We start from the raw sequence: 27972 nt of genomic DNA on the forward strand, positions 1-27972 counted from the left end.
AATGACTTCTTTGTCTATGCAATATGCACCAAGACTCCTACTCTCTCTTAACTCTTTTGCTCTTTAAAGAGTTACTTGTCAATTACGTTGTTTATCAACAACGAACCCTCTACGTTAATTAGTCACCTGGTCATTACTCCGGCGTACTATTTAAGTACTTTGTAGTTTGTAACACAAATAGGTTAATAACATAGTGAATGAAACTCAGAGTAAATATGAAGATGCACTAAAAATTTGTCTAAGACTCGTGTTTGACAAGGAAGACTTATTATGTTCTTAAGTTATTTTCTTATATTCTTAATAATTAATCTCGTAATTCTATGGAGTAGTCTATAATATTTGTCTTCTTTTTATAAAGACTTTATCTAAAACTTCTACCAAAGTCCAATATTGTGATGAAACAATATCGTATCTCCAATGTTATCTTACTACAAAATAGTATGTCCGGTCTTATAGGAGTATTATGATACAATATCATAAACTATATGATTCCATATAAAATAGTAATCTAATCCTTAACGACTAACCTCGAACTAATGTAAGTGGTAAAAATTTCATTAGTTGACAGTGGCGTATCTAGGATCTTAACATAGGGGATGCGAAAAATTAACGACGGTTGCAACGACGAGGACTAAAATTTAAACACCAAAAAATAGCGAGGTTAAAGTAAAGCACTTAATTAAAATAAAACTTAATCCAAATAAGTTCAAGTTGATATAAGCAAATAAAATAAAAATTCGTGAATATATTGAAGTAGTTGTTTACTATTAAAAACCACAACCTATAACACAAACACCAAAAAGAAAAACTTGAACAATACATTGCTCTTAAATAGCATTAAAGAGAGACGTTTATGGTTAATTTGATAAAAGTGCAAAAAATTCCCATCCTGAGAATCGAACCTGTGACTCCTAGAATAAAAAGTAAACAACAAACCACCACAACACTGAAGATTTTCTAACAACTTATGAAACAAACATATACATATTTCAGAAAAGGGGGGATGCAGGTGCATCCCCCGCACCCTCCTTGGCTACGCCATTGTTAGTTGACAAAAGAATAAACAGTTTCTATACATAAACCTCGTATATGTATACTATATAGTGCAGTGTAAACTTCTATATCTATATCGAAAACAAATATCCTGTCAGACATGTTGCTCATATTTCCTTTTTATACAAGTTTACCTTTCGGATACAAATTCCTGTCTATCTATATCTATATCTATCTATATCTATCTACTCCCTCCTATTCAATATAAACTTCCATATTTTCTTTTCCGTCTATTCACAATAACCTCCCTATTTTCTTTTTTGGTAAGTGTTTGTGTGGTCCAAATTTAATTGTATGGTGGGGTAGTGTATTTGTGTGGTCCAAATTTATTTATATGGTGGGGTAGTGTGTTTTCTTAATTTTTGTGTCAAAATAAAATGAGAGGTTTATTGTGAATAAGAGGGAATATAATATAAAAAGACTAGAATAATCATTACCTTTCACCATTCACTTTTTTTAATATCCTTAGATCATGCCACATCATCATTAATAATATTTTAATTTTAAATTTAAAAAAGAAAGTTAAAAAAATTGTAGCATTAAACACAAATTAAAGCACAATTAAACTTAAATGTAAATACTAAATGATAAAATTTAGGGTTTTATACTTTTATTATTAAATTATTTAAAAATAAAGTTGGAAAATACTTCTAACTCAGGTCAATCGGTTTAGTTCGAATCAATTAAGTTAGCTTATTTGAATAAATGACCTTATTAACCGAAAAGTTATATAAATCCTTAAAAAATATTTGAAAACTAACTAAAACCTAAGCCGATTTTAGGCCAAGACTGATGAACCATGGCTAACACGGTGATTGATTCTCTGGCCCACGAATTGATCGAAAAGCAGCGCAAGGGTGGTCAGAAAGTTCGAGTCACCGTCTACTCTAGTCTTTAATTCTCAACCACAAATTTAAAATAAAAATAAAAATAAAAATAAAAAAATCTTTCTAGAACCAAAAATCGTGTCAAGGGCTCAAGGCAATCAATTTGACTATTACCCTACCTTTTGCCAAACTCATAGACTAATGGATAGTCACCACAAGTTATTTTTTATTTTATTTTTTTATTTCCAGAAAAAAGCAAGTTACAGCTTAGAATACCAACGGTGGGGCGGACAGCCATGGAGATTGGAGAGCCCCCACAATCATCATTGTATTCTTCTTCCACCATTTCTCTTTCTTTAATTATTTTTTGCATTTTAATATTCCTAATTTCTTACTGATGTTACTGTATTAGACGTAATCGCCTCCCTAATTCCGTCACAATCATTTGTTTAACTTTGATTAAAATACCGCTTTTTAAGAATAAAAAAGGTAAACAAATGATTTAGACGGGGTGACACTAATAACTGAAAGCTGAATTAATCGATTGTAGATTGAATATACGGTGTACTTTGATTAATCTTGAACGTGTGCTTAAAATTAATCGATTGTTGATTGAATTTACCCCTATGTCAATCAATAACTGAAAGCTTAATTAATCGATTGTAGATTGAATTTCCGTCTCTGGATTAGCCAAAGCTTAATTGGTAATAATACGAGGATTGAAGTGACGATTATGATGCTCTTGTTGTCCTCGGATTAAGAGCTTAAAATGGAATTGTTTAATCTTGAACGTGTGCTAGAATTTGCAGTTTTCGGAAACTCGAAAACCTTGTTTATTGAATTGGTAATGCTATTTTGCGACTGAAATATTGTTCAATAATAACTGAATGCTTAATTAATCGATTGTAGATTGAATTTCCGTCTCTGGATTAGCCAAAGCTTAAAAGGTAATAATGATGCTCTTGTTGTCCTCGGATTAAGAGCTTAAAAATGGAATTCTTGGAGAATATGAAATACTTGAAGTCAAATGGTTCAGCGAATTGTAAACATTATGGTCAGGAGTCGGGACTATTCGTTGCGCCCAGATTAAGAAAACTAGAGCTGGTAAGACTGCAACGAATTGCAGTGGTTTGTATCCGGAGAAGCGAGTCAAGTTGTGAAATTGCCGTCTTTGGGAAATGTAGAGAAATTTCGAGCTACGCTGTCATGCAGTCTTTCTCATCCAGACTTGTACAGGCAGATAAACTACGAAAAGTAGTCGTGTCTGATTACTGCAAAATGGTGTGGTTTTTATGAGGGAACACAAATGATGAAAAATAAAGTTAATGTTAGGTTTTTGTTTAATAAAGAATGTGTGGGGTAGGATAAAGTAAGAAAGAAAAAAACTTGATGGTTAATCGATGTGGGGAAAAATGAGTAAAATTTGTTGATGGTAGAAAATGTGAGGTGGATATGTGATTAGGATAGAGAAATGATGAAAAAAAAGTAAAGTGATAGAAAATATGTGATGATGGATGCCGATGGTCTAATATGTTATCATCGGCCCTATACCTCCAATCCTAAAGTGTACGAATAATGTTGATGGGACAATTCAGCATCCACCACATGCTTAAAGTAGTGTAGTTGCTACTTGCTAAAGGTAAATGGTAAATATTGGGGGGAGTATATTCTAAGCTTGTGAATCAAATCACTCCTTTTTTTTTTTCATTCCTCTGTTTTACAAAAAAATTCACCTTCTAAGAGTGCGAGGGAGAGATCTCAACTCTCAATGTCGGGGTTAGAGTGTGGAGCTGAAAAAGTTGTGCAAGGTTTTCTGTGTGCGATCTATGACACGATAAAAACATACGTGAATCATATCAAAAACTGTGAGGATAATCTGGGGTTACTTCTTACAGATCTTGAGACATTACGAGGGGACAAAGATACTATTGATGACAAGGTGCTGGGGGAGAAGGAAAACCTGAAAAAAGTCACTGCTAAAGCAGAGCTTTGGCTTGTGCGTGTGAAGGAATTGGTGAAAGATGAATCAATGAAGAAGCTAATGAATAAGGATATGCGGGTAGCCAAAGTTATGTTGAGGTTGATGAAGAATGATCTCAAGAAGTTGATTGAAGATGACGTTGAGATGCGTGACGTGGTGGTGAAAGTGATGAAAGATATTGCAAAAAGAAAGGGAAAGGCTGGTAATAGTAGGGAAGGTCCAGATGTTGATGAGAACGATAAAAAGGTTGGTCAAGTGTTGGAGAAGCTTATAGAGGAAACAATAGGAGAATTTAAGAAGCTTATGCAGAATGATGAGAAGATGGCTGTAGCTGCAATGCATTTATTGGAAAATGATAAGAAGAAATTGGAGGAGCTCATGGAAAAGGATGAGGAGATGGCAGATATTATAGCCAAGGCCAGAAAGACGAGCGAGGATGCAGAATTGCTAAGTGATGATGAAAATGTCGTTGAGAATGTGAATACCTTAAAGGAGAAAGTTAAAAAATTGCTGAAGCCTGTGGGGAACTTAATTATGCATGAGGAGTTGTTGGAAACATTGCCGGATAATGTAAGACTAGGGATTCAAGCCATAGACGTTGTTATTGGAAATAGGAGGGGACTCAGGGCAGAGTTGATGGATCCTGATAATGCAGCTAGCCACAGAAACTCTTGTTGTTGCTGTGTGATTTCCTACAATTATTTCTCTGATCGTTATCATATGAGTGTAGCTGCTAAAGATATGATCGACAAAATCAAGGCTATCGGAACCAAGCCGGGGAGTGAAGATGTGATTCGGCCTATAAGAAGAGGAGAAATGGAACGCATTCCCACTAATTGTGTAGGCTTGAAATCCAGAAATGAGCTTCTTCAGAAAATAATGAAGGCACTCGAATCCAGTGATGTTCATGCTGTTGGTGTCTATGGAATGGGAGGCTCAGGTATTTTTCTGTTTCCTTTTTCAAATAATACTCCACTAGATTTCAAGCCATATCACAATAGTGGCTTCAAAGTATCTTTTGTGGCGTCGTCTTTAAAAAAGATAGTTTCTTTATTTGAAACAAATATTTACCCGTATTAAAGAAAAAATAGGGTACTGATGGTTCTCGTGTAATATAAAATCAGTCAGTCTCTCCTAAGACGAAGGTATCCCTCTTAACAATAAAGCGGGTCAAATATCACCCGTTTGGGTATATACGACAAATAGGTTGTCTTTCCCTATGCATTCTACTTCATGTAATTTTCGTAAGTAAACACAACCCGGCGTAATACTTACTAAATCCCGTCCGTAATATGATTGAGTTGGATTTTAACTCAAAGTATAACTTTTCGAGTCAAAAGACAGAATTAGAAATCAAATCAAGAGGGCTTACAACAATGATCGAATTTTTTTTATGTGAATTAATCTTGGAAAGGGTAAATTAGAAACAGAAAAAAACAATTTTATCACACTTTTTCCGCCCTCCTACCCCGTCATTTGTTACATGCACAAGTGTTCACTTGATAATTATTTGACCCAATATAGTCCTATTGTAGTGTAGTTTTTTGGCCGATTTGCAAAGTACTACCTATTATAGTCAGAATTTTTCAAAACACTACATATTACTCCCTCCCATCCACTCTTTTCTTCCCCTTTAAAGTTGGCACGGGGATTAAGGGTGGGGAATATAATATTGATAAAAATATGAGTGGGGTTTGGTAATTGGAGAGAGGTATGAATAATTAGGATTAAATATTAATAAAAGGGATGGGTGGGGTTTGGTTATTGGAGAGAGGTAAGAATAATTAGAATTAATTATTAATAAAGGATATGGTGGAGTTTGATGAGTGGAGAGAGGTAGGAGTATAATATTAATAAAAACTTTCTCAAAAGGAAAGGGGAAGAAAACCTGAATAATCCGTTTTAGGAAATAGGGAAGAAAAGAGTGGATGGGAGGGAGTATATTTATTTGTTTATCAAATTACTACCTATAAAGCTACAACTTTTCCAAAGTTGCTACTTAATAACTGTATTTAGAATTTAATTGACTTTTATTAAGTGTATTTCATTAACTAAGCCCCTTTTTAAATTTAATCCTAAATAATCTACTCATACTACCTTTATCCTAATCCAAATCCATTTTAATCTTTTTTATTCATCAACATCCACCACAACATCAACCACCACTAATAATCACCACCTTCAACACTCACCACTATTTATCTCCCTTTTGGCGACCACTATTACACTATGGCCACCATCAACTTCCATGATTATCGCCACACCCGCCGGAAACCCTTCACCACCATAACCTTACCGTGACTATCATTGCCGTCGGCCTCCTACTATCATTATCGAATCGTTCTTCTTAGATCTAGGGTTTTTGATTGGTGGAGGCTTGAGGTGGTTGCGGTAGTGGGTTAAAGGTGGGACTTTTGACGGCATTATGGATGGTGGATGCGGATTAGGGCGTGAATGATCAGGTGGAGGTGGTGGTGGTGGTGGGTTTGACAAACATCAAAAATAGAGGAACTAGGGTGATTTTGTGGTTGTGGTGGAGGATGATTCTTGTGGTGTCTATAAAAAGTGAGGAAGATAGTGTAAAAGAGGGGAAATTTGGGTAAATCACATTATAATTTTATAATTTGAGTTTTTGATGAGTTTACCTCAATTAAGACCTAATTTAGGTATAAGGAAACAATTTAGGAAGGTTAGTAACTTTGTAGGTAGTACTTTGAACAAAAAAGTATAATATGTAGTATGTTGAAAAATCTTGACTATAATAGGTACTTCCTCCGTTCCATTGAATTGTTTACGTTTGTTGTTTTGGGCACTATTCATAAGTGAGAAGAATCTTCAATACAACTTCTAATGTATAACATAAAAGATAGTCATGTGAGATCTTGTTTAAATCGTCTTACCGAGTGCATTATGAATATCAAATTTTTATAATTTTTAATGATATGTAACTAAAGATATGAACAAAATAAAACAAGCATTGACATATGTGCATAAAGCAAACGTAAACTATCATATGGAACGGAGGAAGTAGTATTTTGCAATTTATCCTAGTTTTAATTAACTAGTATAACTCTCGTGCTACAACACGGTATTTTTTAGATGTCATTGTTAGAGATGTTTGCACTAAAGTACGATGTATTAGTTTCAACTCATTTTCAGGTTGTTGAGGGGTCATATTGATAATATTTCGTATTAGAAGAAATAAAAATAGAAAGATCAACACTCTTGATACGAAAAAATTAATTAATTTTACTTGGATTACTTTGTCAACGTTATTGTAGAAAATAAATATTAATATCATGATATTCATTAAACATTAATCTTGTGAATTTTATATCGAATTAGATAAAATATGTAAAGTAATAAACTTTGTTATTCATATTTTAACTTAATACATACAAAGATTGAGCCGAATTTAATAGTTAGTCATGAGTATTAAATTTTTTTTATATCATACTTTCGAAAGTTTTAGATTATAAGCCTTTACAAAAACAATTAACGAATGTTATATTTGTTCTGTCCCATTCGTTTGTTTAGCTTTGATTATAGAACATCTCACAAATAATAAAAAAAAGGTAAATAAATGATTGAGACGAAAGGGTTACTAACAACAAATTACCATTTCTAATTTAGAGCTGTCTCAACTTAAAAACACTCCCACTTCTGATTATAGAACCTCTCACAAATATTATTATAAAATATTTTAGGGAGATGCTTAATCTTTTTAAAATATCAGAATGTTATCTTTTTTATTTTATTATTTTGTAAAATATTTCTAGTATCTTTAATATTTTTAACGTGGATCAACACTCTTTGTCAACCAATGCAATATCCTTGATTTATTCATTGTGGGGCCATTCTTTGTCAATCAAATGAGCGGGAAAAAACTACGGAACTCTTAATCTTTTAGTTGTTTGGGGATGTTAATTAATAAAAAAAACATTTTTTTTTATTCTTCTTTCATCTTAAAACTAACTCACTACCTATACACCATTCATATTGAGTTTGATTTAAACTCAAATGAACAAAAATAAATTTTATACTCATACATAATAATGACAATTATTTGAGCCATTCAATCTTTATCCTCAAAGCTATATTCTTTTATCCATCTTTTCTTTTATTTTAATTTTGTAATTTGACCATTTATTAAATTAAAGTCGGATTCTGAGTTATTGATCGGAGCGACAATTATGCTGAAGTATAATAAACGCCAATAGGACAGATTAGATAGTAATACAAACTCTAAGAACCATATTATTAGTTAAGAAAGGGTAAAACTTATACATCTCTCTTAAGACGGACGTATCCGTCTTAACATTAAAAGAGGTCAAGTATCAATCCACTTGTGTATATAACACAGCTCTGTTGCTTTTTGCTTTTCTATATGCATTCTTCTTTTATTTTATTTTAACTACTTGACCCATCTTATGTTTAGGGTAGATAAAACGGTTTTAAATAAGAATTTGTGAAACTTTTAATACCACTATTTGTTTTACACCGTATTATGTTGCCGAGGTATATATGCTTGGTAACATTGAACAAATAGTATGCGTAATTGTTGCTGTCAAAGGCATAAGAGTAGTTAGAGAACTTAATATTGTTTTTAGCCGAGTCAAATATATATCATACAACTAAATTATGAAAGATAACATGACAATATTAAAGGACATCAACGGATAAGAGAAGTTAGTAGTATGGACAAATTTACACAAGAATATTAGTAAAGGATATCAACTAACAAAACAGATTTACAGAGGACATATTTACAATAATAAATCTTGAGTGAACAAATTGTTTTGTTTTTATAATCGAGAAGATTCTCAATAATACTACTCATTAGTCATTATTCCATGGTCCTCCTCTCTTTCTCTCCTATTGCCCGTATAAATTACTCAATTTCCTAAATTGTACTGACCTCCACCGACATCATTTCCCCCCGAGTTATACTAATTACCACTCTCTCCGATCACGACATCCGCACTACCATGCACTGGTCATCTACTCCTTCGGCACACCTATACCTTCCATTGATGCATTTGTCTGGCTCACGGCATCTCGCCATTGCCTTTCCATCTCAGTCAATTCCTAACCATATCGCCACGATCACCCTTTGTAATAGTATGTGACTACTAACTCGCGCAACTCCCAAATATACCATATTTCAGTTGAAATTTGGCGTGGAAGTGATAGCATTTTGGTATCAATTGAAATAGGGCATGGAAGTGCTCCATTTAACCAAGTGGTGTTAGTCCAGTGGTAGCCGGGTTAAACCTTGAAGCTAGCACAAATGCAGGAGTTGAGAGGTCCCGACTACGAGCTGGGGCGATGATCACTTGGCCACTGCAGTCCCCAAAGGGGTGGCTTACATGGTCCATGTGGTGGTGCGGGAATGCATGGGCCCGGGGAGATTCAACCCCCTCGTCATCACAAAAAAAAAAAAAAAACATCAGAGCCTTAATCCCAAAATGACTTGGGGTCGGCCGACATGAATCATCCTTTAGAACTGTTCATGGGTGAGCGCACGCCTCAAAATGCGAATAGAAAAGGGAAAAACAAAAACAAAAGGGAAGAGTGGAAATGTAATGCAATGTCAAGGTAAACTTACGGGTTTTAAAATCGAATTCCGGATTTCTTTTATAAAAACTTAAAATTTAAATCGAGAGAAAAGATTAAAACGCTTTTGAAAACCAAAATAGAATTAAGGATCCGGAATGCCTTAAAAGTAAACCAGGTAAAATATATAAGAAAGTGGTTGGTAAAAAAGTGTAATAAAGGAGAGAAGAACAAATAGCTAAATTTGTAAATTAAATAAAAAAACACTAAATATGTCAAAAAAAAAAAACACATCAAATACTAAAAATCCACATGTATCCTTTCCCTCCATTGTGCCCTCTCCGTCATCATACTCTCCTCAAGCCCCATAAATCTCATATCGTGCTCTATCACTCTCAACCATGTCTGTCTCGGTCGTCCTCTACCTCTAGGGACCTTTTCTGTTCTCCAAGTCTCCAGCCTCCTTACTGATGCATCCATAGGTCTCCTTCTCACATGGCCAAACCATCTTAGTCGGTTTTCCATCATCTTATCCTCTATTGGCGCCACTTTTACCTTTTCCCTAATCACCTTATTCCTTAATCGATCTTTCCTTGTATGTTTCACGGCCCAACACTCGGAACCGTAAAGTAAGGCGGGCCTAATTGTCGTGCGATAAAATTTTCCCTTTAATCTTTGGGGCATATCTTTATCGCATAAAAACCCTGAAGCACTCTTCCATTTCAATCATCCCGCTTTAATTCTGTGAGCCACATCTCCGTCTAACTTCCCATCTTTTTGAATAATAGATTCTAGATATCTGAAGAAATCTGACCCCTCAACAACATTCCCATCGAAAGTGAACTGACACCTCAAATACTCAGTCTTACTCCTGCTCAACCTAAACCCACGAGTCTCTAAAGTCTGCCTCCACAATTCCAACTTTCTCTCCACCCCCTCTTTTCTCTCATCGATCAACACAATATCATCAACAAACATCATACACCAAGGGATGTCATCCTGAAAAAAAAAAAAAAGAAAAGAAAAATAAATGCTCCATTCGTTATACAAAAAATTGACTGCTAATTCATAAAAATGAAATAATTATTGTTCAATATGACAATGAAGATGCAAAATTGATAAATTTGGAGATGATTTGATTAATTTTTAGATGGAGGGAAAAAAGGATTTTTCGTTTGTTTAAAAGAGGGGCATATTGTGGAAAAATTATGAAAAAGAGCCCGTGAAAAAGTAAAATATATACACGAAAAAGCAATTACGATACTAAATTTAATGCGTGTGGGATGCACGGGCCTAGAAATAATATCCTCTTATTTTTTATTTTTTATTTTAAGTTGGCAAAAGATTATATAATGATTGTTAGTCAAGTTTTTTTTATCAAAATAATGGCTTAGCAATTTGATAATTTTGTTTGTTAAAGCAAATTAATAATTTCACATAAAATACATGGTACAATCACTTTTCTATATTGACATGCTCAATTTTTATTGTTCATTTACAAAAAATTTGGTCAAAAATCTACACCGACGACTCGTTATAAGCTACTCTACATAAGAACTTATTTCTACTTACATTCTAACTTTTAACGTTAATTCTCAAATTAACATACCTCCATTTCTCAAATTAACATACCTCCATATATAGTCCATATGAACAACGATAAATCTAAAAATATCTGGAATCCGAAAGCTATATATGAGAATTATGGAAATCCGGTCGTAGACATGTAGTGTATTATACTTTATACAGAAGTTATTGTGTTTGACCAACGTATGGTGCGATGGATAAAAAGTTATAACTATATGATAAATAGTGATAATTTTATGTTAAATAGTTATAACTTATCTTTTTGGTTCAAATGAGCGCACTTATGTCGCGGGTGAAAATCAAACCCTCAATTTCATGGTTGGAGTAATAGGAACTCTTACCAGTTGAACAAACTCTTGTTCTCGAAAAAAAGTTGTCACTTTATAGTGATAAGAAATGGTCATTTTTTTTAACAAAAACGATCACTTTATGATAAATAATAACCCATTTTAGGTAAACACAAATTTTTAAAAGAGACATTCTCTCATAAGAACTAGTTTTATGCCTGTGCAAATTTGCACGGAATTGAATATTTTATAATTTGGCAAAATGCTTAAGTACTGGAGAAAAAAAGGCATGATTTTTTTTTTTTTTTGGTTACAAGAAGCGGGAATTACCCAAAACATAAGCGAAAGGAGCCTAAAAACAAACGAAAAAACAAAAACGACACAAGGAACATGCTAAGTAGTATAACGAGGGACCACTCTAGGCCACGACACTCTCCCAATGTCTTGCTGCATCAGACGGAATAAATGGAATAAATGATCTGGGATATCATCAGGTTCCCAAACTTTCACCTGCTAGCTTGATCCACACCTATATTTGCGAGCCAATCTGCGCAACCATTCGCTTCCCTATATATATGATATACCTCAATATTCCAAGGATGTGCATTCAAGAAACTCTTGCAAATTTGAGTTAAATGGTAATGAGCTGCCGGCAACTCATCTTTTGCATCCAACAAATCGATCATCAACTGTGAATCCGTTTGGTTGACTAAGCGTGGATATAACCTTTCCTTAGCCAGTATAAGTCCTCTCTTAAGAGCCATTAGTTCCGCTCTCGTGACCGTGGCTATTCTCAATCTCTCCGAAAATGCTAGCAACATGTTCCCAGCCGAGTCTCGAAAAATACCACCTGCTCCTGCTAACCCCGGGTTATATTTTGAAGCCCCATCAATGTTCAGCACGACCCATCCATCCGGTGGTGCAACCCATCTCACGAAAATCTCATGGTAACGGTGTTTATTCAAATTGGCTAATAAATCTATTGATTCTCTAGCATTTCTCACTTCCCATATTTTTTGCATTAGGAATGTAAATAAGCAGCTTGGGATGTCATCAGTTCTTCCAAAGCTTCTACAATTCCTCCACCTCCAAATCCACCATATTACGATGGCGAAAGTAGTCGGCCATGTATCTGACGTCATTGTTCTTGGAACCGTTAAATTCATCACCATTCATTTTTGCAATGAGCTTTCCTGAAAAAATTGACTCGAAATAGTTGACGAGAACAGACTCCATACCTTACGCGCTTCCGTACAATCACGAAGAAGGTGAAGAGTTGTCTCCTCCATCACATTACATGCTGTACAACTCGGTTCCTCAATAAATCCTCTTCTTGCTCTGTTCACATTAGACATTATCCTATCATGTAAAATTAGCCATAAGAAGAGACGGATTCGTTGTGGCGCCCAAATTTTCCATGGAAGCTTCCAAAAACTCTCTGGTTCACTTGGAATTCATTTCGAAGTAATCGAATTGCAGATTTTACTGTGAATCTTCCCGAGGGGCTATGAGACCAAAACAGAGCATCGTCGTTTTCAATCCCTCCTATTACTTCATAAGAAGCAATGGTTTGCGTAACTTCCGTTGGGAGATATTCCGCAAATAGCTCCCATTTCCAACCCGTATTATCATCCCACATTTCATCAACACGAGCGTCTTGTATTTGGGTTGGAATATCTGTTGTTACAAATTCTATTAAAGGGCGGTCCATGACCCAACTTTGCGTCCAGAACATCGTGTTTTTTCCATTGCCAATTGACGATTTCACGGCTCTTTTAATCGTGTCTACAACTTCTACAATTCCTCTCCACACATTAGAGGATGCTTGCTTTGCTTCAAACATGTTCAAGTCACACCGACCTTTACAATATTTATGCCTTAAGACTCGAGCCCATAAAGCATTTGGTTCCGACAACATCCTCCATCCCAGTTTCGCCATGAATGCCACGTTGACCTGGCGCATGGACCGGATTCCCAAACCCCCGTTTTCCTTCTCTTTCGTTACTGTATCCCATGATACGAGACTTAATCCTCGCTTTTCTAAGTCTCCACCCCATAAAAAACGTCTTGCTTTCTTTCTAATTCATCACAAGTCGCGCGTGGGAGTCTTGCCGACCACATAGCATATGTGGGTATTGTAGAAAGCGTGGATTGGATAAGAGTGGCACGTCCAGCCATGGATATGTGCTTAGCCTTCCAACCCGACAGTCTTTTGTCCACTTTCTGAACAATGTACTCAAATGTGTCTTTGGATACACGGCCATTTATTATCGGCATGCCAAGATACATCCCAAGATCCTCTGTAAGTTCACGGGAAATGTCCTCTGCTAATTCATCATCGGTATTTGAAGAGAAGAAAATCCTAGATTTCATGTGGCGTGTTCCAAAGTTGCTTCACCAAAGAGTATTATGTCATCCGCGAAAAATAGGTGAGTTAGACACGGACCTTCCTGACTGGTTTTGAAACCCTTCCATCGCCCAATTCTACCCGCTTCTAAAATTAATCGACTCAATTTCTCCATACAAATTGTAAAAATGTATGGAGAAAGCGGGTCACCCTGCCTTATGCCTCGTGAAGGACTAAAGTTTTCGGTTTTCTCTCCATTCCAAAGGACATTCAGTGACGAGGAACTAAAGCATTTCATAATAGTCCTAATCATACGTTGAGGGAGTCCCATATCGAAGAGTGTGTGCTCGATAAAAGGCCATTCTAGTCTATCATAAGCTTTCTCCAAATCTAATTTCAGAGCCATAAAACCCTTTCTCCCTTTTTTGTATCGCATAGAATGAAGGACTTCTTGCACCAAAATAATGTTATCCGAAATTTGTCTTCTTGGTACAAAGCTGCATTTTATTGGGCTAATAAGGACCGGTAAAATCGCCTTCAAACGGTTCACCACCATTTTTGTCACAATTTTGAACGAGACTGTAACAGCAAATTTTGTATTGCGATAACTGAAATACAAAACAAGGAAACAATTATATTTTATTAATAAATATCAAAAGTACGTGTACAATCTCTAATGTATCCTCTGATTCTAATATGTTTGTAAAGGGTACGTGTACGGGTACACGTGAGGGGTGCGCGTGTAGACAAATTTAATTGCTCTACGCGCGATGTAAATTTGATTTCTTGAGAGGGTCGCGATGACTTGAATCTCTCTTGAAGGTTTGAACTTGTGATTGAATCTTCAACGCAGGCGGCACGATTTGATGTGCTTGTTGACTGCTTGCAATAATTTTGACAGAGAGGATTTGTAGGAATTTGTACCTTGTTCTCTCTAGCTCCTTTGCAATTATGAATTTCCAACCCTTTGAATGAATGAGAAGAGCTCTATTTATAGAGTTTCAATTCCCCTTATTGGACTTTGATGGTCACAGGCCCATTTGTGGGTTTATAAGCAACCTTGGCCCAAATTTGATTCTTTCTGGGTTTATTGATCCGAACAACTCCTTTTGTAATCCGAATCAGCCCATATTTCATTTAATCGGGACAAATTAATTAAATTGAGCTAAAATTTAATATTAACTCAGATTCAATTGATTTATTTTATTTATTCGGCACATTAATAAATTTTCCGTGCCTACAAATTGCCCCCTCGGGACCTTGTCACGTGCACTTTTGGTGTCTTGATGTGGCGAGGTCTCGATTCATTTTGGCTTTGACTTGGAAGTCTATGCACACCCAAACTTGTCGCAAGGATGACCCTTGTTTTTTTAAACGTCACTCTATCAGTATTTGATTTGGCGAGTGACTTTTTTCTTTCCACTTGAAAGTCGTGCGTACCTAAACTTATCGTAAAGGTAGCCTTTTTTTGACGACACCCTGTCATTTTTAGACTTGGCGGATGACCATTGTTTGACTTGGAAATCACGGTACCTTAACTTATCGTAGAGGTTGTCCATTTCTTATAATGTCACCTTATCATTATTTGACTTAGCAGATGATTTTTTTTATTGGACTTGAAAGTCGAGGGCACCGAAACCTGTCGTAATAGTGACCCAGTTTTTCTTAATGTCACTCTGTTGATTTGGTAAATGACAGCCTCACGTTAAATATCCATGAGCAATTTAAATTGCATATGCACTTTCCATAATCCATGCGGTTAAACTTTGATTTTTTTGACGATTAGGAAACCTAGACTTCCCGTTGAAGGCAATTACATGACATATTGACATATATAAGAAGTCAATAATTAATAGGTTTCCTTATTTTTCTAAATATTGCATTTGTCGATCTTTTTTTAGCAGTGGGGTTGGAGATCAAGCAATAGCTATATATACTCGACAGCCATGCCTCCGTACTCATCCCTACCATAACCTTTGAACTTCTGACAACCGCCATATATCTTTTTCTGGTCTTTGACTTGGAAAGAAGCAACCTAGACATTCGTTGATTATTTTCTATGTAAATTACTTGCAGAGACATAAAAAGCGACAAGTTGTTCTTGTGAGTGTCTAATTTCATGCATAATCCCATAGAAAAACTCAATCTTTCTGTTGCAACTTTCCTTGGTCATGCGCTTAATGGTCAACCGGTCATCACTCATATACTCCTGCTCGATTGCATAAAACGATGACAAGTAAGGTAAAAGCTTGAAAATTTTCTCTTATATGGTGCAATTAATTTATTTTTTTTACTCGAGCTCTTATCAAGATTTGTCTTGCCTTTCATTATGGTGTTAAAGTCTCTTCATTGTCTTCATCCTCGACATACACCATGATTATCTTGCTTTATCGTTTATAACTCGATCTGTCTTGGCTTGTTAACGTCTATTATTCCTCATATCTTGACAAGTTGTCGATTTAAAACGATGAGGTGGCATGTCATTCATCATTGGCGTGAATGGTTAACCTTTATAACATAGCCTTAACGAAGAATTGCCGTTATCGAAGAGCCGTGAGGCCTTCCCTTTTTCGTATTGCGTTTGCGGGAGTGGCAACGCATGCGGCCGCTACTTGAAACAAGTGATTATGGTCACACATGTTTCATCGCTCCGTCGGCGATGATATATAACAGTCACGATGTAATGTGATGTCTATCTTGTATAGATAATTAACTAGACGAAGCACTCAAGAGCTTAGCCTTCTGAAAATGAAGAATACGTGATATAACCACATGGGTATTGCCTTTTCTTATCACCCTTTTTTTTTTTTAGTTAAAGACGATTAACTCTGCCTATAATGGCAATTGGCAACAAATGACGTTGTATTTTAATTATTTAATCTTTCGTTGAGTTCGTCGTGCTTTCGCGTTTTGTGGCGTTGGGCGATAATCGAATACCAGGTAAGAAACTTCTCATGACTAACTGGATTTTTGCCTGGATACGGATTTATGGCCATGTATATTATTGTTCGTGACGATGCTTAACCCGCTCAATCTTTGATGCTTGCGATAATATCTTAAATCCTGGTCGAATAAGATGAATACCTTTTCTTGATTTATTGATCGATTGATGCTTGCACTTTTAATCCCGAAAATCTCGACCCGTTTCCGATCGGTCTTACTTCTCGCCAGACTTTGGCCTTTCATTGTTGGAATGGCAGGATGCACCCTTTTTTATTTTCTCTTCTTTTATCTCGAGAGAGAGATGAAATGGGTTACAAAAGGGAGATGGTTTGGTTTTTCTATGAATAAAATATAAGTGCACTTCCTTCTTGGCTAATTTGTTTCGACAATGGATATTTAGTGCGCTTCTCTCCTTCCTTTTAAATTAGAGCCAAGTGACTAATCACACGTTATTTGCATATCCTTTTTTTTTGTGTGTTTTTTGTTTGTGCTTTTTCGCAGGAATTATGTTCCGTCTTTTTGCCATCTTCAAATAGTCCGTACTTCATGGAAGGCCACCGTATTTGTTCATCGGTGAAGATTTATTACTTGTCGTGGTGAATCCATTTTTTGGGTCATCGCGACACACTTTTGAAGACTTATAACTTTTCGGGGGTGAACCCATTTTTGGGTCATCGCGACAAGATGAAGACTTATTGCTGTTAGGGTGAACCCATTTTTGAGTCATCGCGACGAGGTTGTGTCGGGTGAACCCATTCGGGTCATCGCGACACAGTTTTGAAGACTTATTGCTTGTTAGGGTGAACCCATTTTTGGGTCATCGCGACAGGTTGTGTCAGGGTGAACCCATTCGGGTCATCGCGACACAGTTTTGAAGACTTATTGCTTGTTAGGGTGAACCCATTTTTGGGTCATCGCGACATGTTGTGTCAGGGTGAACCCATTCGGGCCATCGCGACACAGTTTTGAAGACTCATGCAATGAACCTCCTTATGAAGACTATTATTTCATTACCCTCTCCCCATGAGACCTGCCGGATGAATAAACTTCTTGACCTGATGTCCCTCCTACTTGCAAAAGACTTCCTCATATTCTCTATATTAACTTGTACTTGTCCTTTTTTGCAGGGCTGCAACTCGAAATGGACTTGACTTGTAGACTCCAAGAGAGTACGAGCTACTCCTGGATGGGTCATCTTGGGTTCCCTTTGGAGTTACCATGCAATGGACCCGCTCGTTGATTGTAAGGAAGTTCCAAGCCTTGATGTGCCAGATTGCTACACCATTTCATTACCCGTATGCGATGTGTCCCCCTTTTTTTTAAGAGCCATCCAAGGTTAATCGTAAAGCAAAAAAGCGAAAAACCAAGCTCAGCTTTAACTCACCATCAATTAACATGGTCTTGGTCTTTTACAAACTTGGTTGACGATTGACCGTAATTTTAGCCGCATACGCTTTAAACTCTTGCGGGCCAGGAGTAATTATTTTGTTGTAACTTTTTTGGTTTTTTTGGTGTGGCTGCGCTTGAACAAAGTGTTTGCTCAAACTGCCTACGTATTTGCAAAGCTACCAAGATGACAACTTGCAAGATCAAGCCAACGTAGTTCAAGAGAGGGATTTTTTTTTTTTTTTGTTTGGAGGTGTGGGTGCCGCACTTCAGCTACATGTTCACCCAAGTTGCCTACGTACTTGTGAAGCACAAAGTGTATTTCACAAGATCAAGTCGACGTAGTTCATAAGGGAAGAAAGGAGTATATATTTTTTTTTTTTTTTTATTTTTTTTTTTTTTTTTTTTTTTTTTTTTTTTTTTTTTTGTATACGATTTAACCTCTTGCTTAGGAGCTTGGACTTGCGCTTTACGCTCTTGCTTAGGAGCCTTCACTGTTGGGATTTAAGAATAGTAACGCTTCAAAAACTTCCCATTGATTGGGCCTACTCGAACGCCGTCTTCATCCACGATTTTGTAAGCACCATTTGTATAGACCTCCTGTACCACGTATGGACCATCCCACTTAGAGGTGAACTTGCCAACGGCTTGTGAGAGGTGATGATTGGTCTTCGTCTTTGCAAGGACGAGGTCTCCTACTTGGAAAGAACGAGGGCGCACCTTTTTGTTGAATGCGCGCGACAACCTTGCTTGATAGCACTGGAGCTTTTGTTGAGCCTCTAATCTCTTTTCATCGAGAGCTTCCAACTCTGCTAATCGCAATTTGTCATTCTCATCATCCGTGAGTCCCTCCTGAATAGCAATGCGTAAGGAAGGGATCTGCAACTCCAAAGGCAACACGGCCTCCACTCCATACACCAACGCGTGCGGGGTTGCACGAGTAGGTGTTTTGTATGTGGTACGATATGCCCACAACGCCTCACCAATTCTTTCATGCCAATCTCGCTTTGACTTTGCTACTACTTTTCTCAACAAGTTGCAAAGAGTTTTATTAAAGGCTTGACCAAACCATTTCGAGAGGCATTGTACATGGATGACTTGTATTGTTTGAACTTGAATTTTCTCCCGGACTTGTCATCGGATGGTTGAAAAATTGTTTCCCATGTCGATTGTGATACGTTGAGGTACACCATATCCGTAGATTATCCGGGTTCTAATGAAGTCCACAACATTTTCTTTTTTCACTTCCCGTAGTGTGATGGCTTCTGCCCATTTTGAGAAGTAGTCGGTGGCGGCGAGGATATACTCGTGTCCATTTGAGGCCTTTGGAGTAAGAGGTCCCACAACATCAAGTCCCCAAGCTTCAAAGGGCCATGAAGAAACAATAGGATGCAACGGCTCCGGCGGTTGGTGTATGAAGTTTGCGTAGAAACGACGGGGTTCACATTTTTTCGCAAAGTCCATACAATCTTGCACCATGATTGGCGAATACCCCATTCTCTTTACACGATCATGAAGTTTAGGCCCAGTTGATGAGCACCACAAATGCCGAATGAGCTTCATGCATTGCTTGATAGCTTCGTCCTTACTTAGACACCTCAACCATTGGCTTGAGAAAGAACGTCTGTAGAGTGTCCCTTTATAGTGAATGAACTTTGGAGCACGTCGACGTATTTCTACCTTGTGTCTGGGATCATCGGGTAGTTTTTGGTGGTCCAAAAATCAATGATAGGTTGACGCCTTGATCATCTTCATCAATTGTGTAGACGCATATCATGTTGGTTGTATCTACATTTTCCTCTTCTTCAAGCAATGATATTACCCAACGATTGCAGATGGGACTTGCGTAGACTCTTCGCCCCCAAAGTGCCAAAGTGGTCGCAAGATTAGCAAGCGCGTCGGCCAACTTATTGGCACTCCTTGGTACATGACCAACATGGATGTCGTCAAGTTGATTCAGCAGTTGTAATGCCTGTTGATGGTAGGGAATCAAGTCTTCCTTTTTTACTTCATATTCACCAAGGACTTGGTTGACCACCAACTTCGAGTCGCCGTAGATGTCCATATCTCTAACACCTATTTCGATCGCCATTTGGAGGCCGAGTATGAGAGCTTGGTATTCTGCCATATTATTTGAGCACAACTGAGTGAGCGGAAAGGAGTATGGCATGAGATGATTTTGTGGAGTTACGAATACAACTCCGGCTCCAAACAAGTCCTTCCTTTGCAAAGACCGTCAAAGTACATTTGCCATGGAGGTAGGACGTCCACATAGAAAATTTCTTCTCCTGGGAGGTCATCTGAAATTTCCCACTCTGCTGGCACTGGATGATCGGCAAAGAAGTCGGCGATAGCTTGGCCTTTGATGACCTTTTGAGGCACGAACACCAAGTCATACTGCTTAAGTAACACTGCCCATTTCGCAAGTCTTCCAGACAAGACTGGTCTTGAGAGTATGTACTTGATTGGATCAGATTTTGAGACCACGTGTATGGTATGCGCCTGCATGTGGTGTCTCAACTTCTGGATGGCGAACACCAAAGCGAGACATATCTTCTCTATGGGCAAGTAATTCAACTCGGCTCCAACCAAGGTACGACTCAAGTAATAGAGTGCTCTCTCTTTACGGTCTTCAATTTCTTGAGCACACATTGCCCCCAGTGAGCGTTCTTGTCTTTGCGATGTAGAGGACAAGTGGCTTTCCGGAATTGGTGCCCCAAAGACTGTGCACCGCCAAGTACTTCTTGATGCTATCAAAAGCATTTTTGCATTTTTCATCCCATTGGAATGGAGCATCCTTTTTCATGAGATGGTTGAATGGTTGGCAACGTCCTGCTAGGTTAGATATGAACCTTCGAATGTATGCCAAACGTCCTTGCAATCCGCGCAACTCTTTTAACGTCTTTGGTTCCGGCATTTCGTTGATGGCTTTAATTTTTGTTTGGTCAATTTCAATGCCTCTATGCCTGACCACAAACCCCAAGAACTTCCCAGATGTGACACCGAATGCACACTTGAGTGGATTCATCTTGAGTTGACATTTTCTAAGTCTTTCAAAGACGGTTTGAAGGTCTTTGATATGGTCTTCTCTTTTCTTTGATTTGACAACCACGTCATCAACATAACACTCTATTATTTTATGCGAAGATGTCATCAAAGATCTTTTGCATTGCGCGTTGGTACGTAGCGCCGGCATTCTTCAATCCAAACGGCATGATCGTAGGCGAAGATCCCTTTTGGGTTCGAAAACCTGTTGCTTCTTGATCTTGGTGCCATATGTATTTGATTGTAACCAAAGAAGATAAATCCATGAATGAGAGGGCTTCATGACCCGGTGGTTGCGTCAATCATCAACTCAGAATCGCAAAGGGAAGTCATCTTTTGGGCATGCATCATTAAGGTCTCTCGAAGTCGACACATATGCGCAGATTGTCCATTCTTCTTTCTCGATGGGACAATGTTTGCTATCCAAGTAGAATATTTGACTTCTCGAATGAAACTGCTTGAATGAGTTTATTGACTTCCTTTTCAATTTCGTCTACAAGCTCAACACGAAACGACGTTGAGGTTGCTTTTTTGGGATTGGTGCCTTTCTTGATTGCTTTGGACGATGAACTGCATTTTGGGGTGAGTCCAGGCATCTCCTTATAGCTCCAAGCGAAGACATCTTTGTACTCGACCAACAACTTGTAGTACTCCTCTTCTTCTTCCTTAGTCGGCAAAGCACTAACATAAATGGGGCGACGATCTTGATAGTTCCCAAATTGAGTTCCTTGAGTTCATCCACGGTCGATTGCCCCCCGTCTTCAAGTGTTTTCGGGGCCTCATCGGCCTCAACTTCTTCATTCTCGTCGTATCTCTTCTCTTGTGATATGATATGACGACGTTGTAACTTCTAAATCTCCCCGGCTTCTTTACATCAGAGGGACGTGAAGAGGAAGGAATAGGCTCAACATTTTTTGACCGCCCGTGAGAACTAGTATGCGCCTCCTTGCTTTGAGTGGCTCATGTTGGATGATATCCACTACTTGCATACGCTTCATGCGAGATGGTATTGCGCTTCTCAAATCATCGCTTACTCTTACTTCTTCTTCATTTTGTGTTGCAAAAGTTGAGAGAGGACGACCCTCACCACTATTCCTCTTGAGAGCCCCTAGTCGATCAAGATCGTTTTTGATGGAACACCCAAGCGTTCATGTATTGCGCCCTTTTTGTTTATGCGCAACGAAGGTGTTGACACTTTGACCTTACTTTCTCCTTGATTGCCAAGCCTAGCAAAGACAGAAATGTGTTTGGTTGAAGCATTTGGTCTCCCTAACCTTGTAAATATAGAAGGACGACACTTCTCTGCAGGTGGACTTATTCGATCGAAGACTGAAGATGGATGCATCTTTTCCTCTCCTTCTTCATTTTCTTCGACCTCTTCTCTTGTGATGTCTTTGAGAAGATCGCGAGCCCTTTTTCTACGAGCACCAATCTTCACAGCGCGGAGACTCATATCCGAGGCCGGCCCTGGTCACCATGAAGTTCCCATCTTGCTTGAACACTTCATGTTGCGCTTTGTTAAGACCGTACGGCTCAACTTCTATAACTTTGCCGAGAGGAGCCTGAGTCGGTTTGCAAAGTCATATCCAGCCTTCGCAAGTAGCTTGTAAGCATTGGAATCAAATATCCCCTTATTTTCCTCACTTGATGATTGATTTGGATGAATGCAGACGAAACCATTCGGAGGAGGTCTCACAATCTTCATTTGAGATGAACTTGGTAGAGGTGTAACGACTTTGGCCACCCATTCCTGCTTGAACACCAGACTTGATTTTTTATCCTTAGGCTCTATCTTTGGTGTTAGACACTCTGCAAAAGGACTCTCCCCATCTTTGCGGCGAGACTTCGGGATGTAGCGTAGATCGGTGGTGTAGTCTTCTGCGGCGTCTCTTGCTTCTTGGGTGACGCAACAGAGTAGCATTTTTTTGTTGACCTTGTCTACATCTTTCTTAACATCATTTTCTTTAGCGAGGATTTGGCACTATCTTCTTTGATGATGTTATTTTTCCGCTTACCCCCCTTTTCCCGTTGAAGAGATGGTGGTTGGCATGAACTCACTGGAAGTACCATTCTCTTCAAAGAATTTTGCATCGGCGAAGAAAGAGTCGACCTTAGAGAAAGGTTTGGCATCTCCGTCTATCTTTTCTTTCACCACCACGATAATATTTCAAGCACCGATGGAGGGTTGAGGCGACAACTCCGTTTCGTGCTTCCAAGGTCGTCCCGGAATAGTTTGAACGATGTCTTGCCATCCATGACATGGAACAACGTGTCGGAAGAAAGATCTCCCATGGTAAGGTTCACGCGGATCATGCCAACTGCGCTCTCCCCATTCAAGTTGAAACCATGAATCATTGTTCGACTCACGGAGAGTTCATCCATCGTGATCCCTAATTCGTTCATAGTGGCTTTTGGCATGATATTGACTCCCGAGCCTCCATCTATTAAGATGCGCTTGACCTTTTGCCCCAGAATGTACCCGGACACATAAAGTGGCCTGTTGTGAGGCTTGGATCCAAGAAGTAAATCCTCATCTGAAAAAGTCAAGGCTGCATTGCATGAGACACATCCAATTGATTGCTCAAGAGGCTCAATTTTTTCTTTCATCTTGCCTGCATACAACTCGGGCTTCTCAAGTCCTTGAATTATCAACTTACGCTTATCTTTAGGTAGATGAAAGATTTGTTTCCATCCCATGTTTGTAGGAAGGGCATCGAGAGCGACCACTATTTCGTTCTCTTTTTTTAGAATGAGACTCATTGTGGTGATACCGCATCATCTAGGCCCCTTTCCTCATTCTTCTTTTCATCGTCGCCACCTTGATGGGCCGAGATGGTGCACGCAGTAACCTTGTTCATGAAATCTCGCGGGAAGAATTCTTCTAAGGTGACGGGACTTGGTGGTTCTTGTTCCAGCAAATCGATTGGCAAGACATGTGGTTTGACAACTATTTTGGACTTTTTCTTTCCCTTCGTCTTGCGAGGTTTCGTCTTCTTTGATTGTTTTCTTCGACGGTGAACAGTTCGCATTGCGGCTCATTGCTTGTTTGTTTCTTTGACTTCTTGCGCGTAACCAAAGTCCAACCCTCATCGTCATCTTCATGCTTCTTTTCCTCGTTCTTATCCTGAGGAGGTAGTATTTCTTCCAATGACGTTGGAGGTAGTGACGACAATGACCCTTGGATCTCAAATGCCACAGGCTCAAAACTCCCGAACTGCAACATATACACACATTGTCCTTGTTGTATAATTGGCTCGTCAAAGGTTGCTCCAAGACTACGTAGTTTGATTTGTAGTTCTTTGCGTCATCCAAGTCAAGAATGATCTTCCCCTCCTTGAGAGCCGCATGATCTTCTCCTTGAGTGTTATACACTTTTCAATAGGGTGACTCACCGGCTGTGATAACGATGCATTGGGATCGTTTGTCTTGTTTGCTTGCTCAGGGCGCTTCGACTCGGGCAATTGTATAACCTTCTTCTCTAAGAGGTCATCGAGCATTCCGGACAAGTCGAATGCGGGAATGGGTATTTCTTAGCCTGGAACTCTTTCAATGTAGGCTTGTCTCGTTGGTAGTTGTAAGAGAATGACTCTTTCTTCTTTTCATACTTAGGCTTTGACGATATTTTCACGGGTGCATTCTTTGGTTTCGACGACCATTGTTTCCTTTGTCGACGATTTGGAGTTCTTATCGCTTTTCTTGAACTCCTTCTTTTCACTTTGCACCTTAGAAGAACTTGGTCGAGCACTACCATGTTCTTTGATTGTGATCTCCATGTCATGGGCGCGGGTAGCCAGTCTTGGAAGCTCTTTGGCATGATCCCTTTCGGGATGTAAAGAATGTCCCATTTCATCCCGTTGACGCACATTTCAATCAGCCGACGCTTCACTTAAGCGATCTTTACATTCCGGACTCAACCGCACGCCACTGTTGATGTAATCGACGACAGGCTCATCTTGCCATTGAGATGTCTTTGTTAATTCGCTCATGCGACGACACGTCCGGTGTCAGAGAATCTGTTGAGGAATTCATCTTCCATGTGACCCCAGTGTCGAATTGACTTCGAGTCCGGATCGTGTACCGGTCGAACGCGATCCCTTTGAGCGAACGAACGAACTGCTTCACCAAACGATCACCTTCTGTTCCAGCATTGTTGCATGTCTCGGCGAAGTGAGCGATGTGTTGCTTTGGGTTCCCCTTCCCGTCGAATCGTTGAAATTTTGGAGGCCGATAGCCGATGGCATGGCATCTTGCAGATCGTCAATCCTCTTAGTGTAAGGCTTGATGTAGCGTCCACTACTTGTCGAGCTATCATCCAACCGACACTTGATCGTCTTGGCTATTAACTCCTGCGACTTCTCTTCGGTGAAGTTGTTGATCTCATTCTTTGGCTTTTCCCTATCTTCGCCAACTTCTCTATCGCTATCAACATCCCTATCGGTGTCACCATGCTCGCTCTCGGCCTTCCCGTCACGAGTGCCACCACCTCTTTTTGGAGCTCATCAATTTTTTTGTTCTTTTCTTCATTCTCCTTCATCATCTTCTCAAGGAGTTCATTCATTTTCTGCATTCGATCCTCAAGAGTATCACCACTTATCACCATGACCGACGACACTAGGAGTTGATGTTTCTTTCTTCTTTGGCGACGCCTTGATTTGCGGGGAAGCCTTTTTGTCTGCCTTAACACTTCTACCCTCCTCGCGTGAAGGAGATGAGGCGACAAGAGTCTTTGTAGCGGCAGCAGCCTATGGAGGCGACGAGAGAATTTGCGCGGCCTAGTTGGGACGTGTGCGAGCGTGGATCGCGGCAAAGAAGAATATTGACAAAGCCTTCTTCGCCATTCTTCTTGTGGAGATGCTAACCGATCGATCGCGTAGCGGGAGGTAGCAAAGAATGGGGGTACCTGCAGGGATATCTGCGTAGGTCTTCTTGGATGGATCAAGGAGATGCTTTGCTTAGTAGACATCTTCTTGTTTTGGTAGACTTGAATAAAACAAAGCAGAGAGATGAGAGGTAGAGATTTTCACGTCGGGTTCACCAAAATTTGTAATAAAAAATTTTGTATTGCGATAATCGAAATACAAAACAAGGAAACAATTATATTTTATTAATAAATATCAAAAGTACGTGTACAATCTCTAATGTATCCTCTCGATTCTAATATCTTTGTAAAGAGGGGTACGTGTACGGGTACACGTGAGGGGTGCGCGTGTAGACAAATTTAATTGCTCTACACGCGATGTAAATTTGATTTCTTGAGAGGGTCGCGATGACTTGAATCTCTCTTGAAGGTTTGAACTTGTGATTGAATCTTCAACGCAGCGCACGATTTGATGTGTTTGTTGATCGCTTGCAATAATTTTGACAGAGAGGATTTGTAGGAATTTGTACCTTGTTCTCTCTAGCTCTCCTTTGCTGCGATTATGAATTTCCAACCCTTTGAATGAATGAGAAGAGCTCTATTTATAGAGTTTCAATTCCCCTTATTGGACTTTGATGGTCACAGGCCCATTTGTGGGTTTATAAGCAACCTTGGCCCAAATTTGATTCTTTCTGGGTTTATTGATCCGAACAACTCCTTTTGTAATCCGAATCAGCCCATATTTCATTTAATCGGGACAAATTAATTAAATTGAGCTAAAATTTAATATTAACTCAGATTCAATTGATTTATTTTATTTATTCGGCACATTAATAAATTTTCCGTGCCTACAGAGACATTGCATAATCCAATAGGTTGAAATTGGGAGGGTAATTGAGGATGATCAATTTTTGGAATAAGCGTTTGGAACGTATCACACAGTCCCGTAGGGAAAACGTCATCATGAAGAACTTGGAAGATCATTCGGCATAAGCTTGGTGATACCGTTTCCCATTGTGACTGATCGAAGATGACTTGAAAACCATCGGGACCAGGAGCTTTATATGGTGAATTGGTGACATTTGATTGAGTGCACCTTGAACTTCCGTTATAGAATAGTTTCTATCTAGCTTCTCTCGTTCCGTCGTCGTCAACGCAGGAAAGAGACCAGTTAGAACACCTTCCAAATTGATGAGATCAGGTTGACCAGTAAAGGCGTTCTTGAAAAAATTCAAAACCATATTCTTTACTTCACTTGTATTCCAGACCCATCGTCCCTCCTCCCTCCTGATCTTGTAGCCCCTCAATACGATTTTGTTTTCGTCTGATGATTGTGCTAAGATGAAAGAATCTCGTGTTTCGGTCACCATCACAAATCGCCTCCATCCGCGATTTCTGAAACCACAGTAGCTCCTCTTGTCTCAGGGTATCATCAAGTTGCTTTTTCAGCTTCATCTCGTGTTTAAAAAGGTACCCAGGTCCTCCTCGAGATAATTTCGTCTGGCAGGAGTCTTCTTTCAAGACTCTGTTTGCGCTCAAAAATGTTACCAAAGACTTCCCGATTCCAATTCTGCAGCATATCCGTAAAATTGTAAACAAATGCTATGAGTGGTTGGTCATTTTGCCAATTATGTTTTGACAAATTCTGAAAATTTCTCGTGACACATCCACGCCGCCTGAAACCGAAATGGCTTTAAGACAGATGGAATTGGTGCAAAACCATTAGTATTTACCAAAATAGGACAATGGTCCGATTGATTCTGAACTAAGTGACGGAGTGACCCTTCCGCAAACATAACCCTCCACGAGGAGTTACATATAGCTCTATCTAATCGTGCCCATTTCCTCGTAGCGACGGTATTGCCTCTTGCCCAAGTGTAATCTGATCCAGAATAGTTTAAATCAATCCATTCATTGTTTTCCAACCACGAATTAAATTTTGCACACCGTCTTCACATGCCCTCACTGTTTCCCTTCCTCTCGCTTAGGAAACGTGTATCATTAAAGTCTCCCATGGCTAGCCATGGCCAATTGTGACTACTTGCAAAATCCTCCAAATTCTTCCACAGTTCTTCTTTCTTAATCGAATCAGGGCTAGCATA

The 27972-nt window shown here is 38.8% G+C and overlaps 2 protein-coding genes across 3 annotated transcripts in view; both read left to right on the forward strand.

Moving 5' to 3' along the window:
• LOC141592760 (putative late blight resistance protein homolog R1A-4) overlaps positions 1–27972 on the forward strand; it is a 127990-nt gene that overhangs the window by 77869 nt on the left and 22149 nt on the right. The gene's annotated exons all lie outside the window — the stretch shown is intronic.
• LOC141592753 (disease resistance protein At4g27190-like) overlaps positions 2046–27972 on the forward strand; it is a 41935-nt gene continuing 16008 nt past the window's right edge. The window contains exons 1-3 of one of the 2 annotated variants that reach the window (XM_074413551.1): positions 2093–2208; positions 2790–2827; positions 3776–4801. In XM_074413551.1, the coding sequence (XP_074269652.1) occupies positions 2177–2208; positions 2790–2827; positions 3776–4801 (1096 nt within the window). In that variant the 5' untranslated portion in view covers positions 2093–2176. Of the gene's footprint in view, positions 2209–2789; positions 2828–3775; positions 4802–27972 lie in introns of both variants that reach the window. The other variant, XM_074413550.1, reaches the window with a different exon arrangement.

Source organism: Silene latifolia, chromosome 7 (assembly GCF_048544455.1).
Source record: "Silene latifolia isolate original U9 population chromosome 7, ASM4854445v1, whole genome shotgun sequence".
Lineage (NCBI taxonomy): Eukaryota > Viridiplantae > Streptophyta > Magnoliopsida > Caryophyllales > Caryophyllaceae > Silene > Silene latifolia.